General features: G+C 47.1%; 1 protein-coding gene across 5 annotated transcripts; it reads left to right on the top strand.

Moving 5' to 3' along the window:
* The first annotated feature begins 1,088 nt into the window (after nt 1-1,088).
* Nucleotides 1,089-18,784, top strand: LOC123080586 (putative disease resistance protein RGA3). Of its 5 annotated transcripts, none has more exons than XM_044503521.1 (9): nt 1,089-1,525; nt 6,488-7,654; nt 13,157-16,363; nt 16,870-17,039; nt 17,200-17,351; nt 17,437-17,594; nt 17,931-18,121; nt 18,206-18,379; nt 18,456-18,784. In XM_044503521.1, the coding sequence occupies exons 1-3, from the start codon at nt 1,220-1,222 to the stop codon at nt 16,358-16,360; spliced, it is 4,677 nt and encodes a 1,558-aa protein (XP_044359456.1). In that variant the 5' UTR covers nt 1,089-1,219; the 3' UTR covers nt 16,361-16,363; nt 16,870-17,039; nt 17,200-17,351; nt 17,437-17,594; nt 17,931-18,121; nt 18,206-18,379; nt 18,456-18,784. The 5 variants fall into 5 exon arrangements, with proteins under 5 accessions (XP_044359456.1, XP_044359454.1, XP_044359453.1 ...); XM_044503519.1 differs by having other exon boundaries at nt 17,437-17,692; XM_044503518.1 differs by having other exon boundaries at nt 17,428-17,692.
* Nucleotides 18,785-20,577: the final 1,793 nt, after the last annotated feature.

Here is a 20,577-nt window from a genome sequence, read left to right as displayed (position 1 = left end):
CATATAATAGTAGTCATACTAAAATACTATGCACTTTGTTACAGGGTATCGTCCACATCTGGTTGGATTATTAGCTCAAACAGCTGTCTGTTATTTCTTAATGATTGCCTGACCTACCCCCGGTGATGACTTAACAGCGCAACCCACACCCCAATTGCATTATTGCTCACTTCGTTTAGGAAAAATGATGCAAGGCTCGGCTACCTAACCAAAGATGTATGTACTGCTTGATACTCCCTCTGTAAACTAATATAAGAGCGTTTAGATCACTACTTTAGTTATCTAAACACTCTTATATTAGTTTACAGAGGGAGTACTTTATATTGTAGAGTCCACAAGCATAGCACCCCATACCTTGTGCTGAGGAAGACATGGGCAGGCAGGGATTTCAGAGACTAGCAATATGGAAGGTGGCAAGTCATAGTGTTAGCAAACGTTTAAATTGGGAGATTTGGACAGGGCTTTATTTTAATTGAAGTTTTCTGCAGTGTGTGAATCAATTCTTAAAAAGTATTGAAGGAGCTTTCACTCCAGTGAATAGATCAGATTCAACTAAGGAGAGGAACATGGGCCTCACATGGGTATGCGTGATGACAGATTGGCAACCCATGGCTTGCATGTGTGAATACTGGCAAGAAATTTGTCTGCACATGACTGACCGTCCATGGAGCGTATGCCTGGCATGGCATAGGCAGAATTAGCCGTTCGGCTCTCTCGTCCTCCTAGCTATGCCATCTAAAGGCAATAGCTACGAGTAAGTGTTTTTTTTTCCTTAAGTTTTCCTTTTTACTACAAAGATAAAAAAAGCACATAAAGAGATTGAGTAGGATTCGAGAGCTTGGATCGACCTTTTACTCTGCAGCTGGATATAGCTATACCCATTTCTGCCAGATAGGTGCTGGCAATGTAATACAAAACGATGATCATCCGCAAGTTGGAGTAATTGTCTAGTACTACTTGTTATGGTGTCACATCTAGATCTGTCACCGATGGAAGGGTGAACCGGTGGAGGCCAGCTAGGTAGCTGCTCGTTGGTCGCCAAAAAAAGGAGACTCGAGCTAAGTCTAAAACAAAGGAAAGATAATACCATCATTAGCATAACTTGATCCTTCATATACGCAGGGAGTCACAAGGCGCACTCTACCTCTCAGCTTCGCTAGCTGTCGCAAACACATCCTTCTGGTGCAAGAGAGCAAGAGCTCGCTGCTGCTGCGACGCCATGGCGGAGGTGGCAGGGATGATTGCGAGTGCGGTGGGGAATCAAGTCGCTAGCAAGCTGGGCGAGCTCGTGAAAGACGAGATCGCTCTGCTGTGGGGATTTGAGGACGATGTTGAGGGCCTGAGGGAGAAGATGGAAGATCTCCAGGCCTTGCTGCTTGACGCTGATGAGAGGATGCGCCGAGGAGAAATACAAGGAAAAGCTGTCAGTCTATGGCTGGCCAAGTTCAAGGACGTGGCCTATGACGTCGAGGACGTGCTGGATGACTTGGACGCTACCGCGCTCGTCGAGAAAACCCAGTCAAAGGTAATCCACCTACTAGTAATTTTTGTTTCTCGGGGTTACCGATATCATTCTACATTTTTGAGATGATTCTGTACCTTTCATTTGTGTACCTTGGCATTCAGAAATATATATACTTTCTTATCTTATAATATTGTTGAAATACTAGAAGAATAATAAGATCAAAAACCTGGAGTTACAAGTGAAACAAATTTACAAATCTATATGGAACATTGTTTAAAAATTTCTGACGGTGTGCATCGCTAAAAACTTATGGAATTTGCAAAGTAGACAAGAGGAAACAAGTATTTGAGTGATTAAGAAAGTTTAATCTGTATCCACTTCTACTTGACAGTGTGCTCAGTTGTTGTAACTCATTCTAACTAATAATTTTATATTAGTTTTTTTAGGAACAGTCGGTCTTTCTGCCATTCGATTTGACGGAAAGAGTTATGTACAAGTTGATTTCCCTAAAAAGAACATCCCCAAAAGACCAAAACTGTATCACATCTCTCAGGTCGTGGGAGATTTTGTATGTTAGCATAGATGTTGGGGGAAAAAAATAATTGCTTCTTTCTCTTGGACGACTGGATTTCGGTTATGATAGAGCATAGTATGAGCCAAGCCAATCTAGCAGTCGCCTGCCATGTAACAACCTAGGCGCCCCTTTCAAAACTAACTTTTAATTTTCGAATTAGCACCATCATTTTTATACCCTTTTGGTAAAACATCCATTTTTTTACTTGTATCCTTTTCCTTTTAACTTTTGAAATATCCAAATTTCAGAGAGAGAGGGAGAGGGGGAGGGGGAGGGGGAGGGGGAGGGGGAGGGAGGGAGAGGGAGAGAGAGGGAAGGAGAGAGAGAGAGAGGGAGGGAGGGAGGGAGGGAGGGAGGGAGAGAGAGAGAGCGCGGGAGGGAGAGGGAGGGAGAGAGAGAGGGAGGGAGGGAGGGAGAGGGAGGGAGGGAGGGAGAGCGGGAGGGAGTGGGAGGGAGGGAGGGAGGGAGATGGTTGCCCCTTGTCTTTGTCTAAAAAGAAGATAAATTGAACGACTACTACTACTAGGTTGAACTACTACTTCATACTTCAGCTACACCATCAAAGATAAAACCACTCCTCATCGTTGGAGCTCTTGAACTGATCCCAGAACTCATCCTTGTCTGGGTCGTCGCACCCATCGTCCTTCTCCTTTGAGTCACCCTAGTCCTCCTCCGACGAATCTACGTGGATCACTGTTGAGGGGCATGCCTCGTCTTCCTCCTTCCTCTTCTTGTTGGCGTCGCGCTTCCAGAAGAACTGCTTGGCATGCACATACTCCAGATGATCATGTGCGAACATCGCCATCGCCGCCTCGTCGCTATCACTGGGACTAATGACAATGGAGGGCCTCTTCTTCGTCTTCTTCGTCGCGATCTCCTCCATACGAATGCCCTCGGCATGGGCAAGTCCGCATCCGCTCGGGTCTCGGTCTTCGGGAAGTTGAGGTCCGTCCCCTTCCTCCCGGTATACCACACCACCACGTCATAGGCACGAGCGGCCTTGTGGACGGTGCGCTAGGTGCCGAGCCAAAAGTGACGTCCGGCATCGTTGAACTCCACCCCGAAGTTGGCGGAGAGCTTCTCCTTACGCTGAAGAACCACGTATTGCTCTTCGGCGGCATGGCAACGACCGGGGGGGGGGGGCAGTGGGTTGGCGATGGCGGGGCGGGGAAGGGCGCCGAGGAGGTGGTGGTTGGTGACGGCGGGGCGACGACATGGTTGGTGTGCTTGACGACGGAGATGCTCTAAGGATAGAGAGCTCTTCATTTTCTTTCTGTTTCTCAAAATCTTTGCATGACAAAGTAAAAAATTTAAACCTGATTTGCTAAAAAGGTGTTTTGATTCAATAAAAGAAAATTAATTCCCTTCACTAGTAACTTTATAGTTTATAGTTATATTTCTTTGTTTCTATATTTGCAACATGAAGCACTGGTTGAAGACTCGTCTGCAATATATGTCGAGGTCCAGGATGTGAGCAGATTTTTAGAAATTGGCTATGCAATATTTTGTAACTTGGAGAATATCAGACTTGTATAGTTCAAAAACAGTGTGATCGTTTTACATGTAGAGGTTGTGCAGTTAGCTTTGTGATTTTTGCACATCTCATAAACATAATTTATTTGTATATTTTCATTACTGAAAGCTTGATTTTTTAAATTTTATAAAATGCATTCTTATTTTCCCTTCTATAAATTAGCATTTTTTTTCACCCAAGATGTACTCGTTTATAGCTCCTCAATGCAAAAAACATTTTTTTTGCACTAGCCGAACCAAGAGATGTCGGGCGAAATCACTAATTGAGGAGTACTTATTGCAAAGATCACTCTCACCTTCCCAGGTTGCGACAAGTGGCATGCTGCATGTGTGTCACTTGTCGCAACCTGTTAGTTTTCCCTTTTTTGTAGATCCGCTTATTCAAAACGTTTTATCTCTTAAACCGCGCGTCCAAATCTCGAACCGTTTTCACCGTTGGATTTCTCGCGTTGAGATCTTCAAAACTAGATCCCATGTTGATAGTTTTTGGTGAACTTTTTTTCACGAAAATAACCGGACCGAAAAAACCGGACCGGGAGCACGGGTTTTTTTCCTTTCCAAAAGAGGCATGCCCGTGCCTCTGACGAAATCACAACCGTGCCTCTCGAGGAACCAAGGCCGTGCCTCTCGCGGAAGAAAAAAAAGAAAACGTGTTTTTTTCTCGTTTCCGAGAGGCACGGCTGTGCCTCTTGCGAAAGGAAAAAAGAACAGAAAACGCGTCTTTTTCGTTTCCGAGAGGCACGGCCGCGACTCTCGTGAAAGCACAACCGTGCCTTTCGCGGAAGCAAAACCGTGCTTCTCGCGGAAGGAAAAAAAGACAGAAACGCAGATTTTTTTTTCCCGTTTCCGAGAGGCACGGCCGTGACTCCCGCAAAGCAAAACCGTGCCTCTCGAGGAAGCAAAACTGTGACTCTCGAGAAAGAAAAAAACGCGTTTTCTTGTGCAAAAAATAATTATTTTTCAAAATAAAATTGGTCCAAAAGTTAAGGAAGACCGGTGGAAAACCGAAATGTCGATAAAAACCGGAAAAAAACCTTTTAAAAAGCCGAAAACGTGTGCGAAAAAAAATCAAGAGGCAGCGCTCAGAGCACGAGACGAGGTGAGTGGCTGAGAACGCACCAAGTGATGCTGATCGTTATGAGGCTCCCAAAGAAACGCTCGTCAACTAGTTGCTTTCGATGTAGGTGCTATTATTCAACGCCTTTAACGAGTTGAACAACGTGGTCCAAGGCTCAATTGCAAAGCTCGGTCGCACGTGGCCTCCTTATTTTTCTTTCTCACCTCTGGTACTGCCACTTATGTTTATGCTGTTGCTGGCTTCCGACCGTTTTCTAATTTTAAAAAAGGTCAAACAAAAAATTATTCACAAATTTACAAAAATGTTCACGCATTTTAAAATTGTTCACAAATCTTAAAAAGTTTTGTGTATTTATTAAATATTATGAATTTTCAAAATAAATCATGAGCTTGGTAAATATACATGAATTTTAAAAAATTCTGAAATTTTAAAAATAGTCATGAACTTGTAAAAAATCATGAATTTTGAAAGTAATTTATAAAATTTAAAAATGTAAATGAATTTTAGAAAAAATGTTAATGTATTCAAAAGATGTTTGGAGGGTCATGTGTGTAATTATTGACCCACCCCCACCCCAACAACGGGGTGGGGAATAGGATTTACCGCTGGAAGCAGCGTTTCCGAGCACGAGCTCAAATGAGCTCGAGTGAGTAGTAAAATTTGAAGAAAAATCAAAAGAATCTGACCTATTTTCTGGGGCAAATATTGACAAATGTTTTCCGTGCTCACACAATTTCTTCAAAGGAAGACATTCATGAAAGTCGTGGCAAAAGAAAACAGAACCGATGCTCCAAAAGTGTTATTTTCTAAAGCATTTTGAAGCGCTGTTTTGTTTTTGCCATGACTTCAATGAATGTCATTTCAAGAGAAAATTTTGCAAGCACTTAAACTCATTTGTCGAAGTTCATAAAAAAATCATATATTTTTTATCTTGGTTTTATTTCTTTGTGATTTTACTGTTCATCGCGAGATCAAAGAAGATGACTTTCGTTTACCCCTGCTCTTCTCTTACGTGATGCTAGTTAAAAAAATTGAGATAACTGCGTTTTTTTAGATAACTATGTGATGCTAGTTTTTGTTTCTTTGTGATTTCACTGTTCATCACGAGATCAAAGAAGGTGACTTTCGTTTACCCCTGCTCTTCTCCTACGTGATGCTAGTTTTTTTAGATAACTACGTAATGCTAGTTTTTGTTTTCGAGATAACTACATGCATCATGGGCTGAACCCAGTCTAGGCAGCCCATGTTCTTCTGATAAAAAAAATTACCGAATCCTATCATCCAATCATCCATTGGGTCCTAGAGATCTTCCATCTATCCATTTGAAACATTGTGACGACTTAATAAAGGCTTGGCGAGATTGTCTACAAAAAAAATCATATCGTCCATGATTGGTGGATTGCTCTAAAAAAAATTCAAATCATCTGTGACCTCTTCTAAAAAAGATCCAATCGTCCATGACTGGAAACCGGTCGCTGCCTCTTGCGGCTTTGGCCGGAGTAGGAGACAGAGATCGGTGGTGCCGACCACGGCGATGGCGTGCGCACAAGGTCTCAAAATGTTAGGTGCCATGGGGGAGAGCGTGTCCTCCGAGAGCTGATGCGAGGCTGGCGATATGGCGGCTTTACGTAGGAACCGTACGATGATGGACGGCAGCGGGCGTGCTGGTGTAGGACGGAGGGAGACCACCATGTACGATATATAAAGTTCTATAGTATCGAGAGCATTTCCTTCTCAACTTCGTAGAGATAATGCACGAATCCATTATGTTATTTTTTTTATGCTGACGGTATGAAAGGAAAATGGCAAATGACGTTGGCTCTAATTTGTTTTACAGGTCAAGTTATTCTGTTGTGGGAGCGATCAGCTGCTCCAACAGTCGACCATAGCCCACAGTATGAAGACCGTGAGGGAGAAAATACTCAAAATAGAAATGGACGGCCAGAAACTTAATCTTGTGCCTCATGCGGCAATGGCAGAAGGGAGCCGGGACAAGGAAACATGTGCAGCCAGCATTAGTGGCATGACAACTGGAATGGTGGGGAGGGACATGGAGAAGGACAAGATAATCAGCCTGCTATTGACAAGTGAAGCTAATGAAGATATCTCCATCGTTCCAATTATTGGGCTTGGTGGTCTAGGGAAGTCAACATTGGCTGAATCAATTTGGGCAGATGAGAGGGTCAATGTCTTTGATGTCCGAATCTGGGTTCATGTGTCTGAGCAGTTTGATTTGCACAAAATTGGGAGTGCCATCATGAAACATATAAATGGTAGTTTCAACCTTGGTTACTGTACTTTGCAATTTTTACATGACAATCTGAAGAAAGAACTATCTGCTACAAGATACTTGATTGTTCTAGATGATCTCTGGGAAGAAGATGGAAATAGACTGGAAGAATTGAAGCGGATGTTGCAATATGGCTGCAAGGGTAGCAGGATTGTAGTAACTACGCGAAACCAAAGCGTAGTGGAAGCACTAAGCTCTGGTTTTCTGGCAAAAGAGCATAAAATGTGCGTTGTGCCTGAGTCCGACCAAATCAGTTTGTGTCTTTTATCACCTGGTGACTGCTGGGAAGTAATGAAGCAAAGGGCACTTGGACCTGGTGATGACCAAAGTGGTTTGCAAGAAATTGGAAGGGAAATTGCAGCAAAGTGTGGAGGGTTACCAATTGTGGCAAATGCTCTTGGTCAAATAATGTTTGAGCGAAGGACTGTCGAGGCATGGGAAAATATAAGAGACACCAAAGTTGACTTGGGTTTGAGAGAAGAACATCAAAGCAAGGCATTAGAACGTCTAATGCTTAGCTACTGCTACATGAAGCTTGAGTTTAAAATGTGTTTCACATATTTGGCGGTCTTCCCCAAGGGTTCCGTGATGGACCAGCACCATCTAATCCAGCAATGGACCGCTCTCGGATACATTAAGGCACATGATGATGGTGAAAGGTGTATCAACTATCTTCTCGGGATGTCATTTATTCATATTTCACGGTCATCCTCGGTGAGTGTTGAACTCTCTCTCTCTCTCTCTCTCTCTCTCTAGTAATATTCACTCCATGGATAGGAACTTTGGATAGATTGTAGGTTTTTCGTTGACATTTAATGTTTATTATCTTCAGTTTAATACATGTAAATGAATTGAAGTATGTGTTAGTAATACTACTTTTCAACACATAAATTTGGAACACTTTACCGAAAAAGGATTTCGCCCCGCTTTATATTATAAAGCCAACCGCACAACAAGCATCCAACAAGGTCCAACACACACACACAGACATACGGAGGTCCACAGGGACAAATAGTACACGAAAGGGTCAATGCTGAGGGCACAGCACAACAAGCCCTAAACCCAAAACACACACGCCACAAACCACATAACCGTCAGGCGGTCTGGTCAGGCTCAGGTGGAGGTGGCGGCAGCGGGGAAGCCACGCGGAGCGCCATCGAGCGAAGATCGGAGAGGAGGGCGGTGATGACGTCCCGGTCCTGGGGCGGCTAAGCGGCCGCCAAAGCTGCAGGTAACCACACAATTTGAAGATTGCGTCAGTCGCACGACGGAGGGGCACCTTCTGAATAACAAGCTTATTTCGAATGTTCCAAAGCGTCCAGGCGAGAACCCCAATGCACAGCCATCTAATATGGCGGTAGCGAACAGGGCAGGCGTTAAGCTCGGCAAGCAGGTCGGGAAAGTTGGTATTACACCACTGTCCGCCAACCGTTTCGCGGAAGCAGGCCCAAAGGAACTGGGCAGAGTGGCCCGAGAAAAAGATGTGGTTAGCATCCTCAATCGTGCCACAAATGGGGCACATCCCATCACCCGGGCCATTACGCTCGAGGACTTCAACCCTAGAGGGGAGGCGTCCACGGATCCATTGCCACAGGAAGATCCTGATCTTCAGCGGGAGACGGATGTCCCAGATCAGGCTAAAAGGTTCCGGGGCCGTCGAGGGAGCAATGGCGCCGTACAGGGACTTCGTGGAGAAACGTCCAGAGGGCTCGAGGCGCCAGGATAGAACATCCCGGTCCTCCGCCACGTCCATCGGCATAAGTGTGATGTCTTGGAGGAGGGATCCCAGGCGGCCACCTCGAGGGGGCCAAAGGGGCGCCGGAAGGCGAGACGCCCTAAATCAATAGGGGCCGTCTTGACAGAGACCCGAGGGTCAGCCGCAATGGCAAAAAGTTCTGGGAAACGCGCCGCCAGGGGGGCGTCCCCAAGCCAGCGGTCAAACCAAAACAAGGTCGAGGCTCCGGAGCCAACTGAGATGGATGTGCTGATGCGTAGTACGGGCAGAAGCTGGATCACGGACTGCCAGAACTGGGAACCACCCGTACGTTGGCAAAAGGCAAGAGGTTGGCCACGGAGGTACTTATTACGGATGATGGAGAGCCAGAGGCCTCCCTCCCCATTGGCAATACGCCACAGCCATCGGGTCAGGAGGGCAATGTTCATGCGTCGGGAGGACATGATCCCAAGGCCCCCCTGGTCTTTGGGTTTGCAGATGTCGGGCCAGCTCACCATATGGTACTTCTGCTTGTCGCCCTCGCCAGCCCAGAAGAACCTCGACTGGTATTTGGCCACCTCCTGATGGAGGGTCTCATGCAGGCTGTAGAAGCTCATGAGAAACCAGCGAAGGCTAGCCAGCGAGGAGTTGATTAGGATCACCCTGGCAGCCTTCGACAGCTAGCGTCCCCTCCAGGGTTCGACCCTGTGCTGCATCCTAGTCACTGTCGGGCGAAGATCCGCGACGGTGAGTCTGGAGTCACTAATGGGCACCCCCAAGTAGGTGGTGGGGAAGGTGCCCAGGCGGCAGTTAAGCCGGTCCGCAATGGACAAAGCTTCGTCCGAGGGGTAGCCGAGGACCATCACTTCGCTCTTGTCGAAGTTGATGGTGAGTCCCGACATCTGTTGGAAACACAGGAGGAGGAACTTCAGGCTGGCGATGTCGGACGCGGAGCCCTCCACCATGACACTGGTGTCGTCCGCATATTGGAGGAGGGAGACCCCTCCTCCGTCCACAAGGTGGGGGACAACGCCCCGGATATGGCCGCAGGCTTTGGCCTTATCAAGGATGATCGCAAGGGCATCGACAACCATGTTAAAGAGGAACGGGGAGAACGGGTCACCCTGGCGAACCCCACATAAGGTGGGGAAGTAAGGCCCAATCTCGCCGTTAATGTTGACCGCCGCCTGGCCGTAGGTGACGAGTTGCATAACCCGTGTCACCAAGCGGTCGTCGAAGCCCTTCCGAAGCAATACTTCCCGAAGGAAGGGCTAGTGGACCGTGTCGCAGGCCTTGTGAAAGTCGAGCTTAAGGAACACTGCGCGGTGGTGCTTGGATCAAACTTCATGGAGGACTTCGTGAAAGACCAACACCCCATCAAAAATAAATCGGCCTTGGATGAAGGCGGATTGGTTGGGGTGGGTGACAGAGTTCGCAAGAAGGGTCACCCTATTGGCGTACCCTTTGGCCAGGATCCTGAAGATCACGTTAATCACGGTGATCGGGCGGAACTGGCGGATGTCCGAGGCCCCAGGAACCTTTGGGATGAGGCTAATGATCCCATAGTTCAGGCGCCCAAGGTCCATGGACCTAGAGAAGAACTCGTCGAAGAGGGCCATGACCTCTGGTTTGATGGTTTGCCAGAATGTTTCAAAGAACAATACTGGCAATCCATCCGGGCCCGGAGCCGAGGAGGGGTTCATGCCTTTAATCGCGGCAAGGACCTCCTCCTCCGAGAAAGGCGCCACTAAAGTGGCATTGGCCTCGGCGGAAACAAGCTGGGCACCCGACCAGGTATCGGGGGCCAGCGCAGCCCCACCCCGAGGGGTGGGGGTGAAAAGGGCTTTATAGAAGCCATCTACGTGGGGCGCGGATGTCCGAGGGTCGAACAAGCTGAGTATCACCCACCCACAGGGAGTGAATGGAGTTGCGGCGACGCCGGCCATTGGCAATCGCCTGGAAGTAGGCCGTGTTGGCGTCGCCCTGGAGCACCCACCTTTGGGTGCCGCGCAACCGCCATTAGGCCTCTTCGTCGGCGTAGATGATTGAGAGCTGGTCCTCGAGATCATATCTCAACATCCACTCATCCGGGGAGATCCCGGACGAGTCAGCACGGGCGTCCAGGGCCTGGATGGCACTCAAGAGGGCCTTCTTGCGGTCACGGATATCACGGCCCTTCATAAATTGGCGGGCTAGCTTGGCGCAAAACTGCCAGGAGTCGACCGCGGACATGGCGCGGTGGGGGGAGTCACGCGCGGCGGTCCACTTAGCCGCAACAGCCGCGCGGAACCCGGCTTGGTTGAGGCAGAAGAGCTCGAACCGGAACCGGGGGGAATGGGGGCGCTCATCAGCAGAGGAGAGGAGGAGAGGGACATGATCAGAGCCGATCCTGGTAATAGCCTAAACCGAGGCCAGGGGGCATCTGAGCTCCCATTCCGGGGAAACTAAGACGCGGTCCAGGACAGACTGCATCGGGTTCGCCTGGCGGTTAGTCCAGGTGAACCGGGCCCCCGTGCGCTCGAGCTCACGGAGGCCAAGCTCCGCAATGCAGTCGTTAAACATCTGCATCCGGGGGCGATTAACCCGGTCATTGTTCTTCTCATCCAGGGAGCGGGTGAGGTTAAAGTCACCACCCACCACGACAGGTAGGGGGGAAGCGGAGATCTTCTGCTGCAGCTCGGCGAGGAAGGTCGGGGAGCGGCTGTGATCCGCCGGTCCGTAGACGATGATGACCTCCCATTTGAAGTTGAGCGTGCGCTCGAAGATCTCCATACTAACGAAGAACTCACCCCGATCCATACCTCACACCTCAAAGGTGGCATCCTTAACACCTAAGAGGATGCCACCCGAGTGGCCATTGTTCCCACTAGAAGGGAGCCAATGCCAGGAGAACAGGTGGGAGCTAAGGCTGTCAAGCTCGGGGAGACAGAAATCCGTGCGCATGGTTTCTTGGATGGCGATGATGTCGATGTGCTCGTCTCGGATGTACTCAACTAGCTGGCGGCGGCGGCCGTCATGGCCGAAGCCGCGAATGTTCCAGAAAAGGGCGCGCATCTAAACCGCCATTGAGGGGCTGCTTGACCCCAGGACGGTGGAAGCACTGTGGGCTCTAAGAGCGGCAGTGCGAGAGCGAGTGCGGCCACGGATCTCCTCGACCAGCGTCCCAGAGGGCTGGGGTGCCGGGGTGCGGAGGAGGCGGGCCCGTGTCTCGGCGAGTTTCCCGTCAAGGATCTCGCGGGCCTGGATAGCCGCAATCTGCTCCAAGGGGGCCAACCTCCCCCCTGAAAACTACAGACGAGTCTAGGGCCACCTTGGCAAGGCGGCCGAGCGGAACGGCTTCGAGCGCAGAAAAAGAGCAGCTGGAAGAACTGGAAGGGATGTCGATCGCACCTGACTCGAGGTTCCGGGCTGCAGCCCGGATCTCAGCCCGCTCGGAGATGGACGGCGCCGGGAGGCCGGCCGGGCGATCCGCGTCGAGCCGGGCGCTGCGGCGGGAAGCCGTCACCGGGGTCGACGAGGCCCGAGCCCGACGGACGTAGGGCACCGACCGAGGCGGGTGGGAGGCGACGGGGGTGACCACCTCCTCGGAGGCCACCAGCAGCAGACGAGTCGGGGAAGCAGGCGCCGGAGGGATCATACGGGCACCAGACCCCGCCTGAGGAGAGGGCGGGTCCGCGGCCGGCGCGTCGTCAACCGGGGCCGGGAGGGAGCCGGGGGGGAGGCGGGAGGCGGCGGCGCATCCGCCCCAGGGGGGTCCATCGGGGGGGATCCGAGGGGGGGAGGCACCGACGTCTGCGAGGCCGGAGGCAGCAAAGAAGCCAAGGCCGGAGACGAGGGTGCCGTGGCCACCACGGGAAGGACGCACGGCGAGCGCGGCGAAGATGCCGAGAGGACGAGGAGGCTGACGCTGGAGATGTCGCTGAGCTCGGCCGAAGAGGAGGGAGAGGAGACAGGAAGCGTGGCGGGGGCGGCCTCGGCGGAGAAGGTCAACCCACGCGACCGGCCCGCACCCGCGCCCCCACGCCCCGGAGGTGGAGAGGGGTCCCGTGAGGGGGAGTGGCTGCGGCCAGAGCACTTGGCTCCGTGAATCCTGTAGTTTCAAATACGACTTCAGTAGAGTAAAAGTATTTGAAACTACAGGATTCACGGAGCACTTGGCTAGTATTTTTCACCTGCTATATCATATGTATACAGGTAGACAATACATACTGAGATATTAGTTATGTATATCATGTTGATTTTTTTTACCAAGTTATATCATATTAACAGGTAGGCAGTTAGCTAGTATGCTGATTTTTTTATGTATATCATGTCTATTGTCTCTTCTTTTTTCCTTGACTATTTTGATAATATTAAAAGTGCGAACAGCCTATTTTGATAATATTAAACCATATAGTGATTAAACCATATAGTGATTGGATATATAGCGACCAATCACTTTATAACTATACCTAATCTGTTCAAAGGATTCTACATTTTAGCTTACAAGACTATTTTGATAGTATTTACTTTTCCAGGTTGATCCAGGTCCAATGCATGCAAAAACTTCTCAGAAGTTCACCATGCATGATTTGGTGCATGATCTTGCATCAGTAATTACTTCCAAAGAGTTCCTCATTTTGGACGCTGATGCTACCGAACCAAGGGGCTGGAATAGAGCTCGTTATTGCCGGCATGCACGATTGATCAACTACCAAAATCAAACCACAGTTTTCAAAGACCTGCCAATCACAGCTAGAACCATCCATTTTAGGTATTCAGGAAAATTGCAACTTCCCAAAATGGCATTTTCTCGATCCAAGTACATACGTGTGCTGGATTTAAGTGGGCATTCAGTTGGAAGGCAATCTACTTCAAGCAACTTAGACCTTCATGGAAGTTCAGTTGAGGGGCAATCCACTTCCAGCAACGTGGTACTGCCATCGTCCATTCATAAATCGAAGCTGCTTAGGTACCTTGATGCCACATCCTTGCCAATTACATCGCTTCCAAAGTCTTTCCACACACTAAAACACATGCAAACTTTAATTCTATCCAAATGTGCACTTGAAACATTGCCTGACACTATCTGTAGCCTCAACAAGCTTTGCTATCTGGATCTATCTGGTAATGTCAGCCTTACTAAGCTCCCGGCGTCACTTGGGAAGCTCTCCAAACTCTCTTTCATCAACTTATTGGGGTGTTCCGTGCTCCAAGAGTTACCCGAGTCCATCTACGAGCTAACTTGTTTACGTCACCTAGACATGTCTGAGTGTTGTACCATTAAAAAGTTACCTGATAAATTTGGCACCCTTTTGAAACTCATATTCCTAAACTTGTCTGGTTGTTCCAAGATAACCAATCTACCTGACAATCTTAGACTCCAGTCTTTGGAGCATATGAACCTATCAAATTGCCATGAGCTAGAAAACCTGCCAAAAGATTTTGGCAACCTTCAAAGGCTTAGGTTCTTGAGCCTTTCTGATTGCTACAAGGTTTCATTGCTGCCAGAATCATTTTGCCAACTTATTCATCTAAAGTTCTTAGATCTTTCTGACTGCCATGAGCTCATGGAACTCCCTGAATGTTTTGGTCACCTTTTTGAGCTTGACTCTTTGAACCTAACAAGTTGTTGCAAGCTGCAAGTACTGCCCGAGTCATTCTGCAAATTGTCTAAGCTGAGGTGTCTCAATTTGTCTTATTGTATGAGGCTTGATAAGCTCCCACCTTCGTTCGGTGACCTTAAGCTTCAATCATTGGACATATCTTCTACAGAATCTCTCAATGCCTTGCCAGATAGCATTGCTGAAATGACAAGTCTCACTCGATTTGAGGCCATGGCAGGAGCTCCTGATGTGATGGCACGCGTTGAGGAAATTAAAAAGCATCTTATTATTTCAGAAGAAATAAAGCATGTTGTACAACAGAGAGAAAATAAAGGATGCAGCAGTATAGTGGAACTTGCAGATTTAACTTGTTATGAGTTGGATGTTCAAGAGCTTCAGAATGTCAAGCATCCAGAAGACGCGGAGAGAGCAAAGTTGCGTGATAAATCAGATCTGAGGCAACTAACTCTTCACTGGGGAACCAACGGAGGCGAGGGTAAATCTGTGTTGGAGAAGCTCACACCTCCCCGGACTCTTGATTATTTTTATCTATTCGGGTATATGAGCAAGGATTTCCCTAAATGGATGTGTGACATATCTTCCTACCTCCCTTCTCTGACCTACCTCAGCCTTTGTGGTTTAGGAACATGTGATACTCTTCCTCCATTTGGGCAGCTACCAAATTTAAGAAGCATATGTATGGCGAAAATGCCCAACATCAGGAAAATAGGCAAGGAATTCTTTGGGCAGGGCAGACCCTGTTTAAAATTAAGATCGATAATGTTGGAGTTGATGGAGAATTTAACTGAATTGTGGACAACAAGGTCGGGTGAAGAAAATGAAGAGTTCTTAATTCCTAATTTGCACTCTTTGTGTGTGTCGAACTGCCCAAAATTGAAGTTTCTGCCATATCCGCCAAGAAGTATGATTTGGTACTTGGAAAACACTGATGAGATTATTGCAGAAGGAGGATTTGGGAAGCTTTCATCTTCTGCACTTCCTTTTGATATGGTAATAAATAACTGCAGTTTTTCTCCAGACAATTGGGATAGGCTTCATCACTTCCCCACCCTTGAAGTATTTCAAGTTGAATCCTGCAAGGGCTTGAGGGCATTGCCAGAGGTCATTAGATGCTTCACCTCTCTAAAAAGCCTATTTTTGAAGTCACTGAAGGAATTGGAGTCACTACCGAAATGGTTGGGGTGCTTCATTTCCCTGCAACGTCTTTTCATCAAGGATTGTCCCAAGATAATATCTCTTCCTGAAAGCATGAAGAACCTTACTGCTCTGAAAGTGCTACAGCTGCAGGGATGCAAAGGTTGGGATATATTGCCAGAATGGATAGGGCTGCTCACTTCACTACAAAAATTTCAAATCATCAATTGTCCCAACCTGACAACTTTGCCTGAAAGCATGAAGGGCCTTACTTCTTTAACATATCTGTATATAAAGAAGTGCCAAGAATTAGCTGTGTTGCCACAAAGCCTAGGGCAGCTCATTACCCTGCAAGACATTTCCATCATCAATTGTCCCAACCTGACAACTCTGCCTGAAAGCATGAAGGGCCTTACTTCTTTAACAGAGCTTTGGATAGAGGAGTGCCAAGGCCTAGCTATGTTGCCAGAATGCCTAGGACAGATGATTTCCCTGCAAAAAATTTGCATCATCGATTGCCCCAACCTGACTTTTTTGCCTGAAAGCATGAAGGGCCTTACTTCTTTAACAGAGCTTTGGATAGAGGAGTGCCAAGGCCTAGCTATGTTGCCAGAATGCCTAGGACAGATGATTTCCCTGCAAAAATTTTGCATCATCGATTGCCCCAACCTGACTTTTTTGCCTGAAAGCATGAAGAAGCTTACTGCTCTCAGAGTCCTATCTTTGAAGGAGTGCCAACGCCTACATATGCTGCCAGAATGGCTACAAGAACTCACTTCCCTGGAAGAATTTAACATCATGGATTGTCCCAACCTGATATCTTTGCCTCAAAGCATACAAAACCTTCCAGTCTTGAAGGAACTCTACATTTGGGGCTGTCCGATTCTGGTCGAGAGGTGCCAAGGGGAGGATGCAGGCCTTATTTCTCACATCCCGGAAGTGACGTTACATGTACCAGAAGAATGAGAGGTATGCAATTCCCAAAAGTAAAGATTTGTTCCTCTTAGTTACTTATGTCTTTATTTGCACATGCTTTTGCAATATTCGTGATGACCTCGGAATTATTTCAAAGGATGCATCCGTTGGTGTCTGTTCATACTTGATCTGTGTGCTCCGTCGCGTTAATTAGTTATGCTTTACCAATGAGTAGATAATCTCTAATTAGTTAATCTGTGTGCTCCGTCGCGTTAATTTCAGAGATACGTAGACTCTGAAAACTGAAAAGTGTAAGTAAGTATCAAACTGAAAACTGAAACTCTGAGCAGTGGTCTCTAATGTACAGCTTGCAGTTATGTCTGTCGTAACGCGTTTTTGGCCCTTGCTAACATCCCCGTTGGCAAAAGTTGTGGTTTTGTCTCAATATGGTAGCAGTAGCAGGTGTACTATTTCCCCGATTCCCCTAGTGTGCGGGTATGTATATGTAATTCTGTATGCATGAATCCAAAGTTTAAGCAATCTTCTTCCTGTACATTCAGGTGCTGTGCCGAGGAGACGTTGAAATGCCATTTGGCACAATGACTTGAGATGAGAATACGAGGTTCTCAAGAGGTCGGAGCCCTTCAACCAAGCAAGTTGAGGTGTTGCCGGTCTCTACTCCAGTGCAGAGCCAATTGGAGATCCTCCTAATTGAGGAGACAAAGCTTAGGTGTGCGAAAGTCATCAGTTTTTTTTTTTTGCCGAATCAAGCTTTGTTAACCAAATACTATATTGTTTGCATTTTTTCTGCCTGGTTTTCGGTTTGTTCTGGCTAATCCTGATCTGTTTGCAGACTAATGAACCTTTTCTTGTTTCCTCAACTTCCTAAGGTAACATGGATTAGTCCTCTCACAAGATGCTTCCACAGCTTAACCTGGGCAGCAGAACGAGCTGGATGCAAGAGCATCTTCAGTTGGACTGTCTAGTGCCAGGTCAAAGTGGGAGGTTGCAGCAACATTCTCTGCCTGCCCTTCTCCAGATGGTAGCCACCCCTTCTCTCTTTGAGTCAATGTTTTTCTGCACCTTGAATGTACGTACATCTTCTGACTGAAGTATAGGCGATATAGAATCCAGGAGATGCAACAAAAATGATCTGGATCTGGACTGACTCTGCGGGATCGCCGGTGTTTTTTTTTTCTTGTATCCGGAGTGTCATCTTGGCTGCGGGTTTGATAGGCACCGGAGAAGGCATGAAGAGGCCCACATCTGAAAATCCGTTCTGCAGGTAATTATTCAGTCCGCTCTGCAGGCTGATAAAAGAGATAGTCTCAGCATCGACGCCGTCAATGTTGTCCAGAACATGCACTCTGAAATCTGAAATGTGTAAGTATCAACCGAACTTGACTGTTTAGGTTCAGTTCTCTGAGCAGTTACGTCCGTCGAAACGCGTTTCAAGCCCTTGTTAACATCCCTGTTGGCAAAAGATGTGGTTGTGTTCAAATACACTAGCAGTTTGATTATTTCCCAGATTCACCTAGTGTGCGGCCGTGCGGGTATATATCTGTAGTTCTGTATTTTAAATCTGAATTTTAAGCAATTCTGTTCCTGATTGTGCATTCAGGTACTGTGCGAGGAAACGATCAGACAGACAAGCTCAGCTGTTGTCTCTCCTCGGTTGCAGAACCAATATGAAATCCTAACTGGGGAGACTGAATTGTACAAGCTTAGGTTTGTGCAAGTCATGGTGGTGAATCAAGCTTTGTTAACCCAACAAATTGTTTGCATTGTTCTGTCGAGTTTCGATTAGTTCTGGTAAATCTTGACCTGTGTCCCGACTACTGAACCTTACCATATTTCCTCAACATCCAAAGCTAACATGGATAATTCCTCATGCAGGAAGGACAGCCCGAGGCCGAGCAACAGACCGAGCTGGCTGCGCGAGCTTCGACACGGGACGGGAAACACTCTCATCCAGAGCTGATAATTGATACGGGGATTACAACTTCAGTTACTGTTGGTCGCAGACCAATGTGTGAGGTTGCAGCAACGTTCACTGCCCTTATCCAGATGGTAACCGCTCCTCTCTTGCAGTCTCGTTTTGCTGCACCTCCAATGTACATTTTCTGAGTTTTTCTTCTTACTTCAGGTGCACAGCACAAGCGTCGATCTTCCCAGTTCGCACAACAAAGATGGAGATGGGCCGATATGGAATCCAGGAGATGAGACAAACTGATCTGGATCTAGACTGACTCTGCCGGATCACCGATGTTTTCTCTTGTATTCCTAGTGTCAGCTTGGCTGCGTGTGGTGTTGATGGGCCGATATGGATAGTATTGCAGTGTTCTGTTCTGAATGTGTATGTCTTGGGACTAGCTACAGTGCGAGATGATGTGAATGCACAAGGAATCATCATAGATGTTCTTTATGAAATTCTAATTTATATTCTCTTCTCTGAGAGAAAATAATTTATGATCTTACACCTTCCATTATAGGATCACTAAAAATACAGGAAAGTAGCAGCAACTAAGCTATCAAATATAACGTACGAACCTATGTTCAGAGGCCCTGGTGTTCTTCTCATGTTGAAATAACAGTGGATACATACATTATACAAGTACGGTAGATGTCTCTTATTGGATTAGGTTTAAGGCTGAACAATTAGCTCACTACCCAAGGATTCTGAGTTGCCGAGTTCACGAGCATAACATCTATTTTAAGCAATGTTTTAAATAGCGGGCTATGGCAAATAGCGGTGGCCCTCCAAATCAGCTATAGCGAGGCTATAGCCGGCTATTTCGCAAGTTTAGCGGGCTATGCCGCATAGCAGTACTTGCTGAAACCGCTATAGCTGGGCTATAACCGGCTATTTAAAACTTTGATTTTAAGGGTGTACATCTCTCATCTCTCTCTCTGGTCCAGTGGCGGCAACAGCCAAACTTACTTTTGAAGGTCCAGTTGTATCCATTTGTTAACCACGTCTGCAGAAAGTGAAAAAATGCACTACGAATCCAGGATAAAAAAGGTTTTGTACCTACTGATTGATTGAACTACAATTTCAGCTGGACCAGAAGATCCAGGATTTTTTTCATCCAATTCGGGCAACAATGTTGAGTGACTCAAAGGAACAAGGTTAATTTTCTGCTGGCAGCCCATCACCTGCTGATTTACCTAGCTTTCTTAACTAGTGAATATATTATTTTAATTCAACAAAAAAATATTATACCATTTGGATTACTCTGTTTAATTACGAACCGTGTCATGAATTCTGTTTTATCTCATCCTCTTAAGATAGATAGCTCCTCTCACAAGACGCTCTCATTGCCAGCATACGCGCGGCCGAGCAGCAGATCGAGTTGGATGCAGGAGTTTCGACATGGAAAGAGCGAATTGAGCCTGCCTTACGGCAGCTGGTTGGTTTGCAGGACTGAACCCCTAACTGTTCCGCATATTTACGAGCATACTTTTAGCACTCGTCGGCACTGCTCCAATTTGTGCCTTATCAGTATGCGAATTGAGACCACATTCTCGTATTGGTTTATATTAAGACTTAGGAGCATGCAAGTGAACCGTTGACACAGTAATTGTATCATTCAGTGAGATTGTTCCTACTACACCATAGATGCAACAACATTCTGGCCCCTTCGATCTCCGTACGGTAACCCCCATTCTCTCTTACACTCATGCATCAGGTGTGACTCCGATGTAACTTTCTGAGCTCTCTTCTTGTTTCAGGTGAAGGTGAACGGCAGCAGAAGTTTTGGTCTTGCCATTTTAGAAATCAACAAAGGCTAAGGTCGGCGCGGGGCTCGTGGGGGAGTAATCAAGATGTTTACGCTTATTGTAGTCTTCGAAGCATCTGCTACGTGGCAGCGGGCTGATCAATTCTGTACACATGATGATGTTTTGTGTGCATTCTGACTTGCGCCAAACCACAGACGCTAGATGGTGCACACATGAATAGCACAATCATCGTGGTGTTCCTCTATGACAAAGTAACTGTGCTTTGCTGACAAGTTGAGAGGTGTCATTGCCACTCTTCCTGTTGATGACCCCTCAATGACTAACTAAGCCCCGGCTCGATATTTTTTAAACTATTTGTTGAGTTCGGTTAGATGTGAATTACTCTGGTGGATAATCGATTTCTTAGGGCCAATTTGTAAAGTATGACTACTTCTTGATATCGTGCAGTTAACTATTCATTGAGTCAAAGATTTCTGAACCTTGGCTCTTTATATTCATTTTGTTCACAAGCAGTACATATACTTGTT

Source organism: Triticum aestivum, chromosome 3D (genome assembly GCF_018294505.1).
Source record: "Triticum aestivum cultivar Chinese Spring chromosome 3D, IWGSC CS RefSeq v2.1, whole genome shotgun sequence".
In the NCBI taxonomy this organism is placed as follows: Eukaryota; Viridiplantae; Streptophyta; class Magnoliopsida; order Poales; family Poaceae; genus Triticum; species Triticum aestivum.
Note: the sequence above shows the minus strand (reverse complement) of the source record. Positions and strands in the feature narration are given on the sequence as shown.

Bases quoted from the DNA above. Each gene is read 5' to 3' on its own strand.
- LOC123080586 (XM_044503521.1), top strand. From the start codon at position 1,220: ATGGCGGAGGTGGCAGGGATGATTGCGAGTGCGGTGGGGAATCAAGTC. The intron at 1,526-6,487 runs GTAATCCACCTA...TTTGTTTTACAG, and splicing joins TCGAGAAAACCCAGTCAAAG to GTCAAGTTATTCTGTTGTGG. The intron at 7,655-13,156 runs GTGAGTGTTGAA...CTATTTTGATAG, and splicing joins ATATTTCACGGTCATCCTCG to TATTTACTTTTCCAGGTTGA.